The 16,948-nt window shown below is 38.9% G+C and overlaps 2 protein-coding genes across 3 annotated transcripts; both read left to right on the top strand.

Annotated features, from left to right (window-relative positions):
- Nucleotides 1-1,210: 1,210 nt before the first annotated feature.
- mpeg1.1 (macrophage expressed 1, tandem duplicate 1) lies at nucleotides 1,211-4,014 on the top strand. Its single transcript, XM_053625034.1, has 2 exons — nucleotides 1,211-1,697; nucleotides 2,145-4,014. The coding sequence occupies exons 1-2, from the start codon at nucleotides 1,248-1,250 to the stop codon at nucleotides 3,843-3,845; spliced, it is 2,151 nt and encodes a 716-aa protein (XP_053481009.1). The 5' UTR covers nucleotides 1,211-1,247; the 3' UTR covers nucleotides 3,846-4,014.
- A 3,044-nt stretch (nucleotides 4,015-7,058) lies between these two features.
- prf1.5 (perforin 1.5) lies at nucleotides 7,059-13,841 on the top strand. Of its 2 annotated transcripts, none has more exons than XM_053625033.1 (3): nucleotides 7,059-7,146; nucleotides 7,570-8,113; nucleotides 11,652-13,841. In XM_053625033.1, the coding sequence occupies exons 2-3, from the start codon at nucleotides 7,578-7,580 to the stop codon at nucleotides 12,673-12,675; spliced, it is 1,560 nt and encodes a 519-aa protein (XP_053481008.1). In that variant the 5' UTR covers nucleotides 7,059-7,146; nucleotides 7,570-7,577; the 3' UTR covers nucleotides 12,676-13,841. The 2 variants fall into 2 exon arrangements, with proteins under 2 accessions (XP_053481008.1, XP_053481007.1); XM_053625032.1 differs by having other exon boundaries at nucleotides 7,068-7,329.
- Nucleotides 13,842-16,948: the final 3,107 nt, after the last annotated feature.

Below are 16,948 nucleotides of genomic sequence, written 5' to 3'. Positions count from 1 at the left end.
CTTTTAATTGGCTTATAGTTTTCCAAATAAATGGCTTATAGTCTTCTTAAATGCAATATTATTTCTTGACACTGTAATTACTGTCCATATTTACTTTTGTCTTTTAGTCCTCATCAATGTCTATTACATATTGCATTGTAATTTCTGGAAGGATCTGTGTTTCATGTTTATCCATTTCCAATAAAATGGACTTTGACTTTGTAAGGGTGATGAAAAATATATGTGGTGAAGCTGAATATTGTACTTAAGAAAACAAACAAAAAAACCCCACCAACTAACAGTTTGTTACTTTTCACTTCTGAAAACTAGTCAGTTTTCATGCCAAAGTCAAAATTCATTACCGCTGTGTTAAATATTACTACAATTTAGCTTTCTAAAATAATGTCATAAATAAAAAGTACAGTACATTTGAAGATTTGGGAAAAACCCACAATATCTAAATGCTCATTAATGTACCTTGGTGGCAAATTTTCTGGGTCAGCCCCTGATAACTGGAGCTGATAACTGGCTTGAAGATTGAAATGTTATCCAAATACATATCTAGCACAGACTCAGATGTAATTAAACATACAGTATGAGAGTCAAACATGTCTTAACAAGTCTGTCTAGAACTGGTTCTACGTTGTTATGCAGTGGCAAACAACTAAGATTTAACACCTCATCTTTAAAGAATAGAATATTAGTCTGAATATTGACTCTTCAAATAATAATAAGCACTTGTGAGTCAAACAGTTATATTCCATTATATTTCTCTGTGCCTACATTCCATTACATTTTTCAATATCAGTTACTCTCAAATCTTTTAAACACAAATACAAGATTTAATAAACAATTTTGGCAAATCAAACTGTTATATTTTGCTAAATCCTGCAGAAGCCTATATTGTTGTTAGCATACTGCCTTTGTCCATGAGGATTTCTTCTTTTGTTTTTAATATCAATATTTCCTCATTCTACTAATTTTAAAAACACTGTGATCACATATTTTAAGTGATTTTGTTCGGTTAAAGCTAACAAAGACCTAGACAGAACTTCCAAAACATGAAGTTACAAATATCCAGAACTTTGTTATAAAGAGGATGTGGTTAAAGATCCTATGACTTTTTTTTTTTTACGGAAATGAAACTAAAAGAAATGCTATTTGAAAGTCCACAGAGGAAAGTAAGACCCGCCTATCACGTGAGAACAAGATTATATAATGCTGCTATATCTCTCTTTAATGACTCAAAGCAGTCTCTCCTGATAATCATGGGCTCAGAATGCCTCTCTCTGTTGGCTATCATTGCATGTATCAGTACTGCTGATTTTCATCCACTTATTCGTTCAAGCAATGGGCTTCGTGAGTGCCGCAAAAACCTTAGCGCACCAGCACTTGAGGTTCTCCCTGGTGGAGGATGGGACAACCTGCGCAACTTGGATATGGGTCGAGTGATGAACCTAAGCTATTCACAATGCCAGACCACAGAGGATGGCATCTACCTCATTCCAGATGAGACATTTGTCATTCCGCAGAAGGTGAGCTCAGTAGAGATGAACTCTGAGATCATCAGCTCATGGCTTGAGCAGAAAAGCTCCACTTCGAGCTCAATCAATGTTGAGGCTTCCTTCTTCAAAGTGGTGAATGGCAAATTCTCTGCTGAGAGCAAACGCATGAAAACCCATCAAGTGAAGGATAATTCAGTCACAGCTCGGGTACAGGTAAGGTTCAGTAAGGGGTGTGTGTGTGTGTGTGTGTGTGTGTGTGTGTGTGTATGTATATATACCTATTAATTTCTTTCATTAGAAAAGTAATTTATTTACAAAAATATATTTTTTTAAATGGATGACTTGGAGCGAAATATTCTGAAAAGCATCCAATAACTGTCCAGCATCGGTGGGAACTCCTTTAATACTGTTTAAAAAGCATTTCAGGGTGATTCCTCAAGAAATTGGTTTAGAAAATGCTAAGAAGATGTCTACTTTGAAGATGTGTGTGTGTGTGTGTGTGTGTGTGTGTGTGTGTGTGTGAAACAAAACATTTTGGACAAAAGCCGCTTGTCAGCTGTGTAAGCAGAATGCTCCTGAGGCTGTGGTGAGTGGAAGCAGCAAATGCAGCAGTTTCAGACATTTCAATTCCATATTCCTTCTTCTTTTTGCTTTCCGCAGGTGCGTAACCATCTGTACACAGTAAAGGCATATCCTGATTTCACTCTGGATGCACGATTTGCCCGACAAGCAGAGGAAATTGCAGATGCCATTGAGAACAACCAAACTCGCCAGGCAACCTATCTGTCTGAAAAGATGGTGCTTGATTATGGTACACATGTCATCACAAGTGTGGATGCTGGTGCTACTTTGGTGGAGGAGGACTATTTAAAATCATCTTATGTTTCTGATGCACAGTCCTCTCAGTCCTCTGTCACAGCATCAGCTGGTGTCAACTTTTTTAACAAAGTTCAATTTGATATTGGCAGTAAAGTGTCAACAGAAACATCTGAAACTACGGCCTACCAGGGTAATATTACATACTCCATAACACTGAGTCATGGTGGGGCTTTGTTTTATCCCGGCATCACTTTACAAAAATGGCAGGAGAGCACTTTAAACAATTTAATTGCTATTGACCGTAGTGGATTACCACTACATTATTTTCTCAACCCATCAACATTTCCAGACCTCCCACTTCCAACTGTAAATAAACTTGCTCTGACTGTGAGTAAGGCTATAGAGAGTTACTATAAAATTAACACCTATCCTGGGTGTGTTAAACCAGACTCAGAAAATTTCAACTACCAGGCAAATGTGGATGATGCATCCTGCGATGGTCCAAGCACCAACCTTAGCTTTGGTGGTGTTTACCAACAGTGTGCTCCACTGACTTCAGATGGAGATGCAATCTGCCAGGAACTTGCTGTGAAAAACCCAGCCACTGGCTCGTATACCTGTCAACAGCCATACACTGCTACACTATTGCGCTCTGAAGTGCAGGAAAGACCATATAATAATTATGAGTGCCACCGGCGATGTCATTCATGCTGGTTGTTATTTCATTGTTGTAAAGATGTATGTGGAAATGTGTATTATGTTCGACGGGCACAGGTTGACACTTATTGGTGTTCCACTAATGAGACAGCTCCAGAATTCAGTGGATATCTCTTTGGTGGTCTATTTGGCCCTTCTTTACAAAATCCAATAACCAAATCCAGATCCTGTCCTCTAAATTTCTTTGCCCTACAATTTTTATCCAGTGGCATTATGATTTGTCTAAGCAATGACTATGAGGCAGCAACAAGATTCTCTGTGCCCTTTGGAGGTTTCTTTAGCTGCCAGTCTACCAATCCGCTTGCAGGTAGACAATCTCACTGCCCACCACAGTTTAGCCAACATCTTGTTGCCATAAGCGATGGATGTCAGGTACTATACTGTGTTCAGTCAGGCAATTTCACTGGAGGTGAGTTACTTCCCATCCACCTCCCACCCTTCACAAGACCTCCAGTGATTAATATGATAGCTACAAACACTGTAGCTGTGATGACTGAAGGAGACCGGGCCTGGGTGAGAATCAAAGACACAATGATGTGGAAGGTGGCCAAGCCTGAGGACATTGCAAAAATGTCCCAAATGTTTGAGGATGATTCCTCTCAGTCACAAAGAAAAACGGTTGGCATTGCATTTGGAGCTCTAGCCTTGATTGCTCTTGTAGTGGTGGTAGCAGTGTTAGTGGTGAGAAAGAGGAAGAAGATTCTTCTTCTCAGAAGAGGCCAAGGCTATGAGGAGATTCAAAGTGAAGGACTGTGTGAGACTACTGTAGAAAGCCAGACAGAGCAACAGAGTCTGACTGATGATCATACTGTTCCTATGCAATAAATACTTGTGAAGTGATTTACAGCAATGCACCATTATCTAATAACTAAAACCTTTAACTGCTTTTAGCTATTCATTTTCTACACTGTATTAAGCAGAATATTTTGTTTGTTTGTTGTACTTTTACCTGTAATACATTTATACATAAAAGCAGATAATTGAAATAATAACAGTGAAGTGCTGTAATACATTTTTTACATTTTGTTTAATTTGAATTACAGTGGCTGTGTACCTTTATCATGTAGAGAAATTATGATGCACCTTAAATTACAAACTTTTTGACAGTGGTTTGTTTTTATTAAAAATTCTCTAGAAAAATAAGAGCACATCTTTTCATTTGTACATTGCTGAAAAGCATATGAATGTGGTATATGATACTGAAGTAAACATGTTTAAACCCATACACTTAAGCCATAAAAATCAATCTAGTAGAATGAGGAAGCTGGAAAGTACCAGGAAGTTCCAACATCACATAATAGTTTCACACAAGGCAGTATCAGTTTCTAAGGCATCTGTATAAATAAATACTTACCTTTGAACACAGAAATGCTTGTGATTTATAATCAAACATATCTAGTTCACTTTAACTTGCTTTTCAGAGGGCCCAGCTTAACATTAATAAAATGCAGAATTTGCAATTAAAACAAAATAAAACCTTGTCACCTTGCCCTCATCTCCCAGGATATAGTTGGAGACGAGTACCTTTTATAATGATGAGTAGAGGAAAATAGAGGTAATGCAAGAGTAATATAAATGTATCATAGTTTAACTAGCTACAGTAGACCAACAGCTAGTTAACCCTAGTACATACTCTGTAATGTATACATTAGGTAAGCTATGGATAAAGAAGCAAACCTTTTATTAGTTCCCTAACTATATCTTAACATGCTCTTTACAGCTAATGAGAAGCTCACTAAAGGTATAATGAAGCAACATAAACTATATTTAACAGCAAACAGCACTTAGTGATCTCTAATAGTTATAATAACAGCTGGTCACAAAAAATATTACTAATTATTTTTACAAAACATCACTACATACTATTTTTTACTACTTTCATTGTTTACATGCAAGGCCTACAGTATATTGGCTTTATTTTTATTTTTTGCTTATTGCATTACACAGTTTTACAGGCAAATATAAAACTGACTTTGGTCTTGTTTTCTATTCTCTCTGCCTATACTGCAAATACTACATGATCAGCTAGTGGGACACTAACGATATCCAAGAAATATCAATATTATCTTTGAAATGACATGGCGATCATAGGACTAAAGACACTACTTAAATCTACAAATTGTATCTTTCTAAGAAGGCATATAACATTGACTCAGCCTACATAAAATCTATTTGGCACCCTTTCTGATAGAGAAATGTTCAGTCATAGAGCTCTAGATTTAAGGGTTTCCTCAGACAGAACCATTAATGGTACTACATTTAACCTTCAACTTAAAAACAAGGTGGCATACAAAATTTGTCTAAAGCCAGACTGGTTTTGATATTGTTTAAATGACATGACAATTATGGCATATTTGACTACTCAAACCTGTCAGTATGTACAATAATATTTTCAGAGTGGAACAGTCATATTTTTAATAGAAGAGAGATGATTTCCAGTCATGCAAATGCTATTTCCACTCTGCTACATTACAGACTGTACTTTTTTGGCTGCATTTGTATTGTGTTTCTTTCATTTAAGAGCAATAAACTCCAAAAACAATCTAAAATTTTATTCTTTCTAACTGTCTAACTAAATCCCATTGGATTCAAATGTATGCTAAATGAATAAATGTTAGAGCAATAGTACAGAAATAAATGCAAGTAATAGTGTTGACTAATTTACTTAATGCTAACCACATGATATTTTACAGCAAGTTCAATACAGGACCTAATCATTGCATTAAATTCTTAAACAAGAGGTAGCTAATCCACCTACAGACATAGTTTTTGGTTACTGGGAGGAAACCGGAGAACCTGAAGAAAACCTGCAAGAACACAGGAACAGCAAGTGAAACACAGAAACAAACATGGGGTCATGATCCAACTGGTGACCCAGGAGAAGTGTGTCAATTTCCAATATCTTAGTAGCTGTGCAGAATTTAGATGATGCATGCTGATCTATTATCTACACCCACATGAAGATAAACACACCTTCTCCCAGTTACTTCCTGTATATACAGTCCCTTCCAAAAGTATTGGAATGACAAGGCCAGTATTTTTGTCTTTGCTTCCGTTGCAATTAAAACTATTCAACCCCCCTTGCAAATCAGGTTTATTGTCAAAATTGATAGACTTTCAGCTGTTTGCAATGAACAAATCAAACAAAAGCAATTGAAATAGTTCAACACAACGAATGCTTCAAGTGGTTTCCCCAAATTTAATTGAAAATGCTTATAATGATTTCTTGATGAACTCATAATGATTTCTCCAATTGCAAAATTATACAACCCCCTGAATAGAATCCCTCACAACAACACAAATATGCAAAACAGGTGTTGTCTCAAGCACACCTGATGCAACTAATCAAGGGCTTCATTAAATGCAGTGTTCACAGGTGAAAACCAGAGCTCACACAAAGAGCAGACATTCAGAGTTATTAACTGTTTAAACACTCAATCTAACGTGGCACACCTGGGCAACAAGAAACACGTCAGTCACATGTTCCAATATTTTTGATCACTCGAAAAATTGGTGGGTTCATACAAAAGGTGCCATGCTCTAAATTGTTTAACAAATGTACATGTAAATATCAGGAAATGAAAGCTGAAATTCGCACCTATCGTCTCATATTCATGTTTTGATCTTTCTATCATTTTAAACCCAAATGTCTTCAGTGTATAGCAAAAACAAAAATAAATTGTCCTTGCAATTTCAATACTTTCGGAGGGGACTGTATAATTTTAAAATAAGAGAATGCATTTATGTTCCATAGAGTATCAATGCTTCTACTTTAACCATTTCATAATTTAAAAAACAAAAAATAAATCCCTGCTGCATGAGGAAACACCACATGAATCATGTTATGATATCGACATGCCTTCTCCCTCTACATAATCCTGTCTCATTCCCGAGAATGTGACTCCTCCTCACATGCAACAATCTCCAAAAGCTCCCTCCCACAAAAAGCTCCTACAGCTGGGACGCACTAAAAATATCAAGAAAAAAACAGTTAGCAGATGAATTCTGTTGACTTTGGCAAAAACTGAGAGAAAGGAAAACACTCCCTGCAAATGCCTCAGCCATTCACCGGGAGACTTTTTCAACTGGAGCACTCCTAGAACTGAGGCAAAGTGACACCGTAACAGTATGTGGTTATTTATCACCAACTTTTAAATGAATTTTCATTTTAAAAAGAGATCATTATATGTAGGAGAAATGCAAGCTTAATGTGATATAGCTGAATTGTAGCCAATTTGTAGTTAACATTGCATGAAGCGGTTTTGTTCGAAAGATCTAAATGTGTGGCAAAAGTTTGCTCTGTTGGAAGGTGGGTGTGATTTCATTTGTAATAATAGTACAGTACTGAAAAAGAACTGGTATTTCAACTGTCAATGCTATAAAAGTAGCCATTACGTATTCTGTAAAGAGACACTATGTCCATCTGGAATAAGCTTTTGTCTTTTTGGTCTCAATAAGACCTGTAATTACAACATAGAATAAGCAATGGTGAAATTTCCAGATGCGGGGAATGGCGTGCTTATGTCAACCATGTATTATCTCTCTTTAGAAGCAGCCATGGGCCATCATACATGCACTGGTCTCCACTTGTTACTCTGTATCAGCACAATTCTGATCCTCTTTCATCAAAGCTCAGCCTGCCGCCGGGGAACAGAGACAGAATGTGAGAAAGCACCCTTTGTGCCTGGCTACAACCTCGCAGGAGAAGGATTTGATGTAGTCAGGCTGCAACGCAAAGGTGCCTATTTGATAAATGTTAAATCCCACAGTTTTGAGAACTGCACATGTACTGTGTGCAAGAACCGCTTCCAAGGAGGACAGCTGCAGAAACTTCCCTTGGCCATTGTGGACTGGCGTCCTTTCAGCCGCTGTAGCAAACAGCTCTCAAGTGCTATTCACCATTCCATTGATTCACTTATCAAAAGCTCCACATCGCTAGTCAACAATAACTGGGGGATAGACCTTAGTTTGGATGATTTGGGCAAGGCTGTTTTGGGAGGGAGCCAGTCAGATATAGCCAAGTTTGCCCAATCGCAGCACATGATGGACAAGGCGACTTTTGCTCTGCATGAGATCAGCTGCACTTATTACAGGTAAACACAGATGACACATGTTTTCATTGTGGTATTTAACACATGATTCCTTAGCTAAGCAAAAAACATGTGGGTATTTTATCACAACTTGATCTTAGTAAGCTAAATTGCAAAGGGTTCATCAAAAGTACAGAGCTGGCCTGTTAAATCCAAATCGCTATTTTATTTCTTGTAATCACATTTGAAAATGGTGGGTTATGTAAGTAACTGTAGTTATATGACTAAATGGAGGCCTGCTAGGGCATTTTCCTTCTAGAACTAGTGCAGTTTAGTGACGACTACTACTACTACCAAAGTCGCCTGTTAATGAAGTCACTACCTGAATGTGATCTCACATGTTTAGCCTATAAAGCTGATCAGTATGTCATGCTCATTGTCTGGCCAATCTTATCAATCTTAAGTAAGTTTCCTTCCGGTGTAGACCATTTATGAAAATCCTAATAACGCTCATAGCAAGGTGGGAGATTTCACCTTAAATGGGATGCCAGTCCATCATAGGTCACAGGGCACTATGCACACACATTCATACACTCACATTCACACACTCACTTATACCTAGGGGCAATTTAACATAGCTACCAACATGTTTTTGGACTGTGGGAGGAAAAAAGCTAGCCCAGAGGAAACCCATGCAAACATGGGGAGAACATGCAAAGACAGATAGTAACCCAAGCTCAGGATTGAACCCATGACCCTGGAGCTGTAAGGCAGCAATGGTACCCACTGTGTTAGCATGCCACCAGCTGTTTTCTGCAGAGAATAAGAATATTCCTGCTACTAGCTGACTCTAAAAAACTCACTTGGGTACATACAACTGACACATGCATGCATGCTCATAATAGTGTATCTGACTCCTTGCATGCATGCTAATACCCTGGGCTTGCTCACAGGTGTCATCCCCGCTCAGGGTGTAGGGATTGTTGTGCGTGGGATAGTAGGTCCTTTCTGATGGGTAGTGGGCACAGAAGATCCATCTAGAACCTCAATAACAGGTAGAGCAATTGTCTGCTTGTCCAAAATGCAGCTATCAACAATACCAGCTGCACATTCATTTATAACATCCATAACAGTGACAGCAGTGGAAAATATATTCTTTGATTTGACCAGTCATGTGTGAGAACACATTATGGTCCGGAGCCCATGTTTCAGTCCTGTCTGTGAACCACATTGGACAGCGAGTTGTCTGTCTGTTCACCACCAGCTTGACACCTTCTCTGGCATAGGTGATCCAAATTATCTGAACAAATTCTCGAATTCCCTGATCTCTACACACAGGTGAGCTGTGATTGTGCATCCTGATTGCAATGCCCTGGGTACGTAGATACCTCTCCAAGACAGAAAGTGTGCAACTGCTCAGTTCCAGAGCTTGTCTTCCCACCTCAACATTGTTTTGCTTTATGTGCCCTCTTGGTGTTTGACATAAAATGTCAGTTTGCACTGGTATGTGACTCCCTTTATTAGTTCCTGGAAATGTTGCAGCACTAGTCACACATCTTTCATTTGTGAATGTTGATATGCTGATATCGAGTCTCGTTTTTCCATCTTCATCCTTTAAATTTTTCTATTAAAAAAAAAATCCCACAGCTTTTCTGTGGGGCATTGTCACTACTACTGATATATGCTTTTGTGATATGTCTGATAAGTGCTGAGCATTTACCCAACACCGAAATGGTCTGGGATGCAGAACTCTAAATTTCATAACTGGGGTTGCTGCTAGCAACATTCCCAACAGATTCAGAAAAGGGGCTTCATTAGTGACTGACTTTTAGCACCAGAGCTTCCACATGTGAAATCTGATGGTTAGTCGGTATCATCACTTGCTGCTGTCCACAGCCAATCACCTAGTTCCACTTATGTGGAAGTGGAGAAATCAGCCACAGCATTTGAAATGTGGAAATAGGATCTTCCAGATTTATAGTTACAAAACAACTATTGTTGTTTATCTGCTATGTGCATCATGTGGAATGGCACCTGATTTAAGAAAGCATTTAGGTCTCTCAAAAGTAGAATATTCTGTAGCAGATTTTTTAAAATTAGAGATCAGAATCTTGAAAAAAGGAACTCTGTCTTGTATAATTTTTTTATTGCCTGTTTCTGTAGCAGTAACTGTATTCAGTAATCAATATGACCAGTTGGCTTTGGTCTTACATGTCTGTGGGGTAGACCTCTGTGTTCGGTGGTGAAACTGTAAATTATCTCAGTAACCGTTGAGCTAATGTTAACCACCTACAATGGTTTAATTGCAGACCGTTAAACCAGGTCACCATCGACCACATGCGATCACTGCTCCTATTAGTGTCATGCATCCACCCAAAATGCAAGAGTGTGTCATGTATCTTAATTTAATTGTATAGATCCCATAGTGAATTTTATTTAATATATTTCGTCATCTGTAATTGAAATTAATTGCTAGCTATGCTACTGAATGTGACTGTAGGTAAAGGCTCCCACTGGTAGCCCAGTGTTCCAGATGCTTAATTTGTATTTCAATTATCTTGTGCCTTCTGAACCTGTGTGCCAAAGATCTATCCAAGCACCAGTGGCAATTTTTTTAACCAGCCTCTGGCAATGGCATTTGAGCAAGCCAAAGTTGCCCTCTCGTTTTGGCAATATACTAGGAGTGTGCTATCTTTATTTAAATTGCAAGTGGGTGTCGCCTAAACTGGATTTTGTTTTCTTTGAATCTCTAGTCATGACAATCTCCTTGAGGGCCATGAAAAAATGTGCAATAGTGAAATGCCCATGGCACATAGCCATGCTAAAACATGAAAAGCACACTTAGCTGGAGTGAGACTGGATTGAGAGCAGGTCATGGCACTTTGAGTGGTAAAAATTTCCTTATACTGTGGCTGTAGAACTAGACAGATGTTTCCCATCATACTGACAATTGAAACAAACTGAAAAGCTGGATTCTGTAGATAGCATCAAGAGTTACCGGCGTGCTGTGTGCATATATATGGCCATGAAGCACAAACCACAATTAAACTGGAAGTGGGCATGATCTTTCTTTGAATCTCCAGTAATGGGCATTATGTCCAAGTGTATCATACTGTTGCATCTGATCTTTTATATTTGTTTTTTGTGCAGTGCACATTTGCCCACTATACTTTGACTGCATTTAGGTCTAGTGATGCTACCAATCTTCTCTACTAACAAAATTAATTTTAGTCAATTGGTTTCTGAAACTGGCATTGCAGCCATTATCCATCCTCTTACTAGGTCACAAACTGAATCTGCTTATTTCACTCCACGGCGAGACGAGAATTTGACGCAGGGCAAATGATGTAGAGAGCGCCTTTTATTGGCTATACATGTGAGTTCATGGGGTGACATGACTATGCTATTAGTACTAGGCCAGGAAAGTAGAAATCCTTGACTTTATAGAATTTCTTCTTTGAATCATTCATCTTAAAACAGGAAAGTTGTTTTTTTTTCATAACTCGTGTCCACATTGTCCAGGCAGAAACATTGAGTCATAAGCTAAATTAAGTAGCAAAGTCAAGGGCAACAAAAACATCTCACCTCTCATCTGTTTCAGTTACAGGGTAATGGATCAACCAGAGCTCAGTATGGAATTTACTAAACGTTTACTTCAACTACCTAGACACTACAGTGAGAAAACTAAATCCCAGTATCAGAGGATTATTGATACATATGGCACCCATTACATCCGTCATGTCTATTTAGGAGGACGCGTGAGACAAGTCACCGCCTTCCGAACCTGCCTTGCAACCCTAAAGGGCTTTTTGGAGTCTGATATAAAGAACTGTCTGAACATTGAGTTAAAAATGTCTCTAGGATTTCTGCCTGCAAACGCATCACTTTCTAACAAATGCTCCAATATTCTCAAGGATAATATGAGCATGGGCTTCTATCAGGGCTTCTTGACACAGAAGTTGGAGGTCTTGGGTGGTGAAAGTTACTTCCCAGACCTTGTGTTTCATCAGAGCCCAGCCGAAGCTTATGCAAACTGGATGAACAGCTTGCGTGAGAACCCAGATATAATTTCTTATGCCATTTTTCCTCTCCATCATCTGGTAGTTGACCCAGAGCTAAGTGCCAGCCTAAGGAGGGCTGTGACTGAATACATTGAAGAGAACATGCTTCCTTCGGAGCAGAATCAGAACCATGAATGCAACCCAACACCGAACTTGGACCACAACTGCTGCCCTCTGCGAGTAGGTCATGGCACCTTGAGAGTAGTGGTGCAGCGGGCCACAGGTCTTAAGGCAGACATGTTTACTAAAACGGATGGGTTTGTCAAAGTGTGGTACAATAACATGTATGAGGAGACAGACATAGTGATGGATGAGAACAACCCAGAATGGAACATTAGTTACAATTTTGGTTCAATAGAATTAGGTCATGAGTTAATATTTGAGGTGTGGGACAGTGATGTAATGTATAACGACATGGTGGGAAGGTGTGTCGTCTATCCTGAACGTGGAATTCACTCACATAGTTGCAAATTAAAAAAGGGAGTTTTTTATTTCACTTACAGCGCCCAATGTGACGCTCACCTGGCTGGCCATAGGTGCGGACGATACTCCCCAAAAGCCTGAGTACCTCGATCAGGCAGTCACAGAGATGATTTTTTTTTTCGAACTATGAAAATATGAATAATTTCGAATTTTTGTTTTACTTTTCCCTCTAGCTTTTCCATTTATCTATACATCAAATATAATTTGAAATGACCATTAAATATAAACGTGCAAAATATCAGTTTTAGTTTGTTCATTAGTGTCACCACTTTCTAAATGGAATCATGGCTACAGGAAAACCTAACTGTTGCTTTTGTAGAAATATTTCTGGATTAGTAACGTAGGAGCGATTTGGGGGTGGGTGGTCTGAAATGCTAGCAGGGTTTATTTTTTTAAATAAAGCACTTAAATCCTCATTTCTAATGTCTTTTCACTGGTTAAATATTTGTAAAACACACAGACAGACGTAAAGGCTGACCAATAGCATTCATCTATGCAAAAAAATAAAAATGACAAAATATGGAGATACGAGTTCTGATGTATGTCACTGAATGAAGCTCAATTTATTCATTAATATTACTCCAAACAGAGAATTGTTCATTTAAAACACTAGCTACTATAATCATTAAGAACAGCTGCTAGTTAATGTAGCTAGACACAGTACATGTTGAGACTTGGGTTTCTGTTTCTGTTGGTGAGCTGAAGCTATGAGTATGAGTTGGAGGAGTTGTATTTTGCTATAGAAAAAAAAACACTCCATTGCCCAGTTTTTTCGCTGGATGACAGTGTGAACTACTATGGCAGTTCTTGGTGCAGCAGAACTGCCCTACCATGGCAACGTTTTCCAGAATGAAGAAAATGAAAACACACAGTCTCCAACTCACCAACAGTGGGAGTGATCCTCACATGATGGCGCCCCCATCCCAAACATCCAACTAGCTGGCTAACTGGTAGCTATCCATACAACTTACAAGCTTGTCCTCCTCAGTATTTTCTACTCCTATTTTTCATCCTCCTCGGTCCTCTTCCTCTTAAAATATTGTAGGATACTCCTCTCTGTGTGAATCTTTTGACTAATGTTACCATTAAATCGTTTATGAACACATACCAATGGCACATACACACAATTTTGCTGTGCTAGCTAGCTTGCAGACTTGTGCATATTTGATGGTTTCATAGGCTAAATAATTATTTTGACAACAAAATTGTCGATCAAAACCAGCAAACATTCAACAATTTCATGGACTGAAATAGCTACAATATCCTGCCTCAAATACAAAGTGGTAAATCTTTCATGTATACGTTAGTGTGCTCAAGAGCATCTGAATAGGGTGGTGCAGGAATGACGTCATTTTGTATACCAAAACCTGGAAACGATTTAGCATTTTAGCCCTTCCGCTTCCATCGTCCTGAAGTCAATGTGTTTTTGAATGGGTTTTTGTTTAAAAGCCTGAAATAATGACTGTGGTAAACACAAGCTCAAAATATTTTCACGTTTTATTCTACGACATTAAATACACCAGTAAAACCCCACTCATGATTTTTGAAAGCTTTTAGGTGTATTAAAAAAGTTGGTTGTTAACAAGTTGCTAAATGGGACTATAGACGTTGTCGGGGACATTAAACGTAATGTGACACCGCTAGCTTCAGCAGAATACTCAGAGTCAACAAAAATAAATTTCTTGTTTACTGTTTATGTCAAGGTTACCTGTTATACCCAACAGAGTAAATCTGTATTATGAAAAATGTTTTTAAATCAAGTTTGGAAAATTTGTCAAAAACTTGGTGATGGTGACCTTGAAGTCGAGCGACTGCGGTGTAGTTTGTTTATAGCATACGGTTAGCTTTTAATTTCTGGCGATTGTACTTAGACTTCAAACTTCATAAAAGTTGTGTTCATTTGTGAAAATTATCTTGATGGACAAAACATATTAGTATTGTAAACTTTTGTTGATCACAGAGCTTATTTTTTGTGATAATCCGAAAGTTTATGGGAAAATCCTATTGGGTTCCTGTCGAGGGAACCAGTGTGATGATAACTTCCGGGTTCCGGTACAAAATGACGTCATCCCTGCACCACTCTATGCTGTGTCGTAACCGTGACCTCAGGATGCAAGTTTTTTTTTTTCCTTGGATGGTCACAGAATATTCAAGTCATCTTCAAATGAATCCATTCCGCTTTCATTGTGTAAGAGTAGCCACCTCTCTGAAAATCCATACCAGGTCTTGCTTGTTTCCTTGCTCTTATGCTTGACAAGAGGCAAACAGTTCAGCAAGCCCTAGCTACTAGAGTCTGACCCCTGAATTCATTATAGTGAAAGTTTTTTAAAAATTTTTTTTATTGAAGTATGTTTCTAAAAGTTGTGGAATGGATTCATTTGGAGACTGTCCAACTCAGAAATTCTGAGACAGGCAGGCAATGCAAAATAAAATTTGAGATTAGGAAAAAGTGGGGGAGACAAAACCTAGATTTTGAAATGTGTGTGTGTGGGGGGTGGTACATGTCCTCATATCCTACCCCCTGTATAATGGCTCCTACACCCTTGTTCGGGATTAAAATAAATTATAGGGTTGGTTTACTTTGTACTGCTTAATAGTATGCTACACAGTGAGGTCTGTAAACATTTGGAAAATTATTTTTATTTTAGCTGTCTAACAGTATATAGGAGTTTAAATTATATAATAAATATGAGCTCAAAGACTTTCATCTTTAATGTGAGTGTATATACATCCAAATCAGGTGAATGGTGCAGGAATTACAGCACTTTATATGTAGTCCCCCACTATTATTAGACACTTGGCTGCTTAGCTGTTCCACGGCCTGAGTGTGTTGTGTGGTCTACAGCTGATATTAAATGCGGTACTTACATTTGGAATCTGTTGCTCTTACCTCTCAATATAAATTCCCATGAGCTGTTACTGGCAGTGAAGCAAGTCTTCACTAGCCTGAACAATCAAAACATTCTTTCATAAAAAGAAAGAATGCACTGGTAAGCTCAAGAACCCGGAAGAACACAGAAAAAAATTATGATTGATGACAGAAGAATTCTTTTCCTGCTGAAGAAAAAACCCTTCACAACAGTTGGTCAGATCAAGAACACACAACTGTGTCAAAGTCAGCAGTCAAAAGAAGGCTTCACTAGAGTAAATAAAGGTTTGAGCATTTACAGTGCATCCAGAATGTATTCACAGTGCTTCACTTTTTCCACATTTTATGTTATGTTACAGCCTTATCCCAAAATGGATTAAATTAATTATTTTCCTCAAAATTCTACAAACAATACCCCATAATGACAACATGAAAGAAGTTTGTTTGAAATCTTTGCAAATTTATTTAAAAAAAAGAAAGCAAAAAAAAAAAAAAAGCGCACATGTACAGAAGTATTCACAGGCTTTGCCATGACACTCAAAATTGAGCTCAGGTGCATCCTGTTTCCACTGATCATCCTTGAGATGTTTCTACAATTTGATTGGAGGCCACCTGGGGTAAATTCAGTTGATTGGACATGATTTGGAAAGGCACACACCTGTCTATATAAAAAAGGTCCCACAGTTAACAATGCAAGTCAGAGCACAAACCAAGCCATGAAGTCCAAGGAATTGTCTGTAGACCTCCGAGACAGGATTGCATCGAGGCACAGATCTGGGGAAGGGTACAGAAACATTTCTGCAGCATTGAAGGTCCCAACGAGCACTGTGGTCTCCATCATCCGTAAATGGAAGAAGTTTGGAACCAGCAGGACTCTTCCTAGAGCTGGCTGCCTGGCCAAACTGAGCGATCAGGGGAGAAGGGCCTTAGTCATGGAGGTGACCAAAAACCCGATGGTCACTCTGACAGAGCTCCAGCATGACACTGTGGAGAGAGGAGAACCTTCCAGAAGAACAACCATCTCTGCAGCACTCCACCAATCAGGCCTGTATGATCGAGTGGCCAGACGGAAGCCACAGCCTGCCTGGGGTTTGCCAAAAGGCACCTGAAGGACTCTCAGACCAAGACAAGACAAAGATTGAACTCTTTTGCCTGAATGGCAAGCGTCATGTCTGGAGGAAACCAGGCACCAGTCATCACCTGGCCAATACCATCCCTACAGTGAAGCATGGTGGTGGCAGCATCACGCTGTGGGGATGTCTTTCAGCGGCAGGAACTGGGAGACTAGTCAGGATTGAGGGAAAGATGAATGCAGCAATGTACAGAGACATCTTTGATGAAAACCTGCTTAAGAGCGCTCTGGACCTCAGACTGGGGCGAAGGTTCATCTTCCAAAAGGACAACGACCCTAAGCACACAGCCAAGACAACAGAGGAGTGGCTACAGGACAACTCCGTGAATGTCCTTGAATGGCCCAGCCAGAGT

This window comes from Ictalurus furcatus, chromosome 5 (genome assembly GCF_023375685.1).
Source record: "Ictalurus furcatus strain D&B chromosome 5, Billie_1.0, whole genome shotgun sequence".
Lineage (NCBI taxonomy): Eukaryota > Metazoa > Chordata > Actinopteri > Siluriformes > Ictaluridae > Ictalurus > Ictalurus furcatus.
This window is presented reverse-complemented; position numbering and strand designations above follow the sequence as displayed.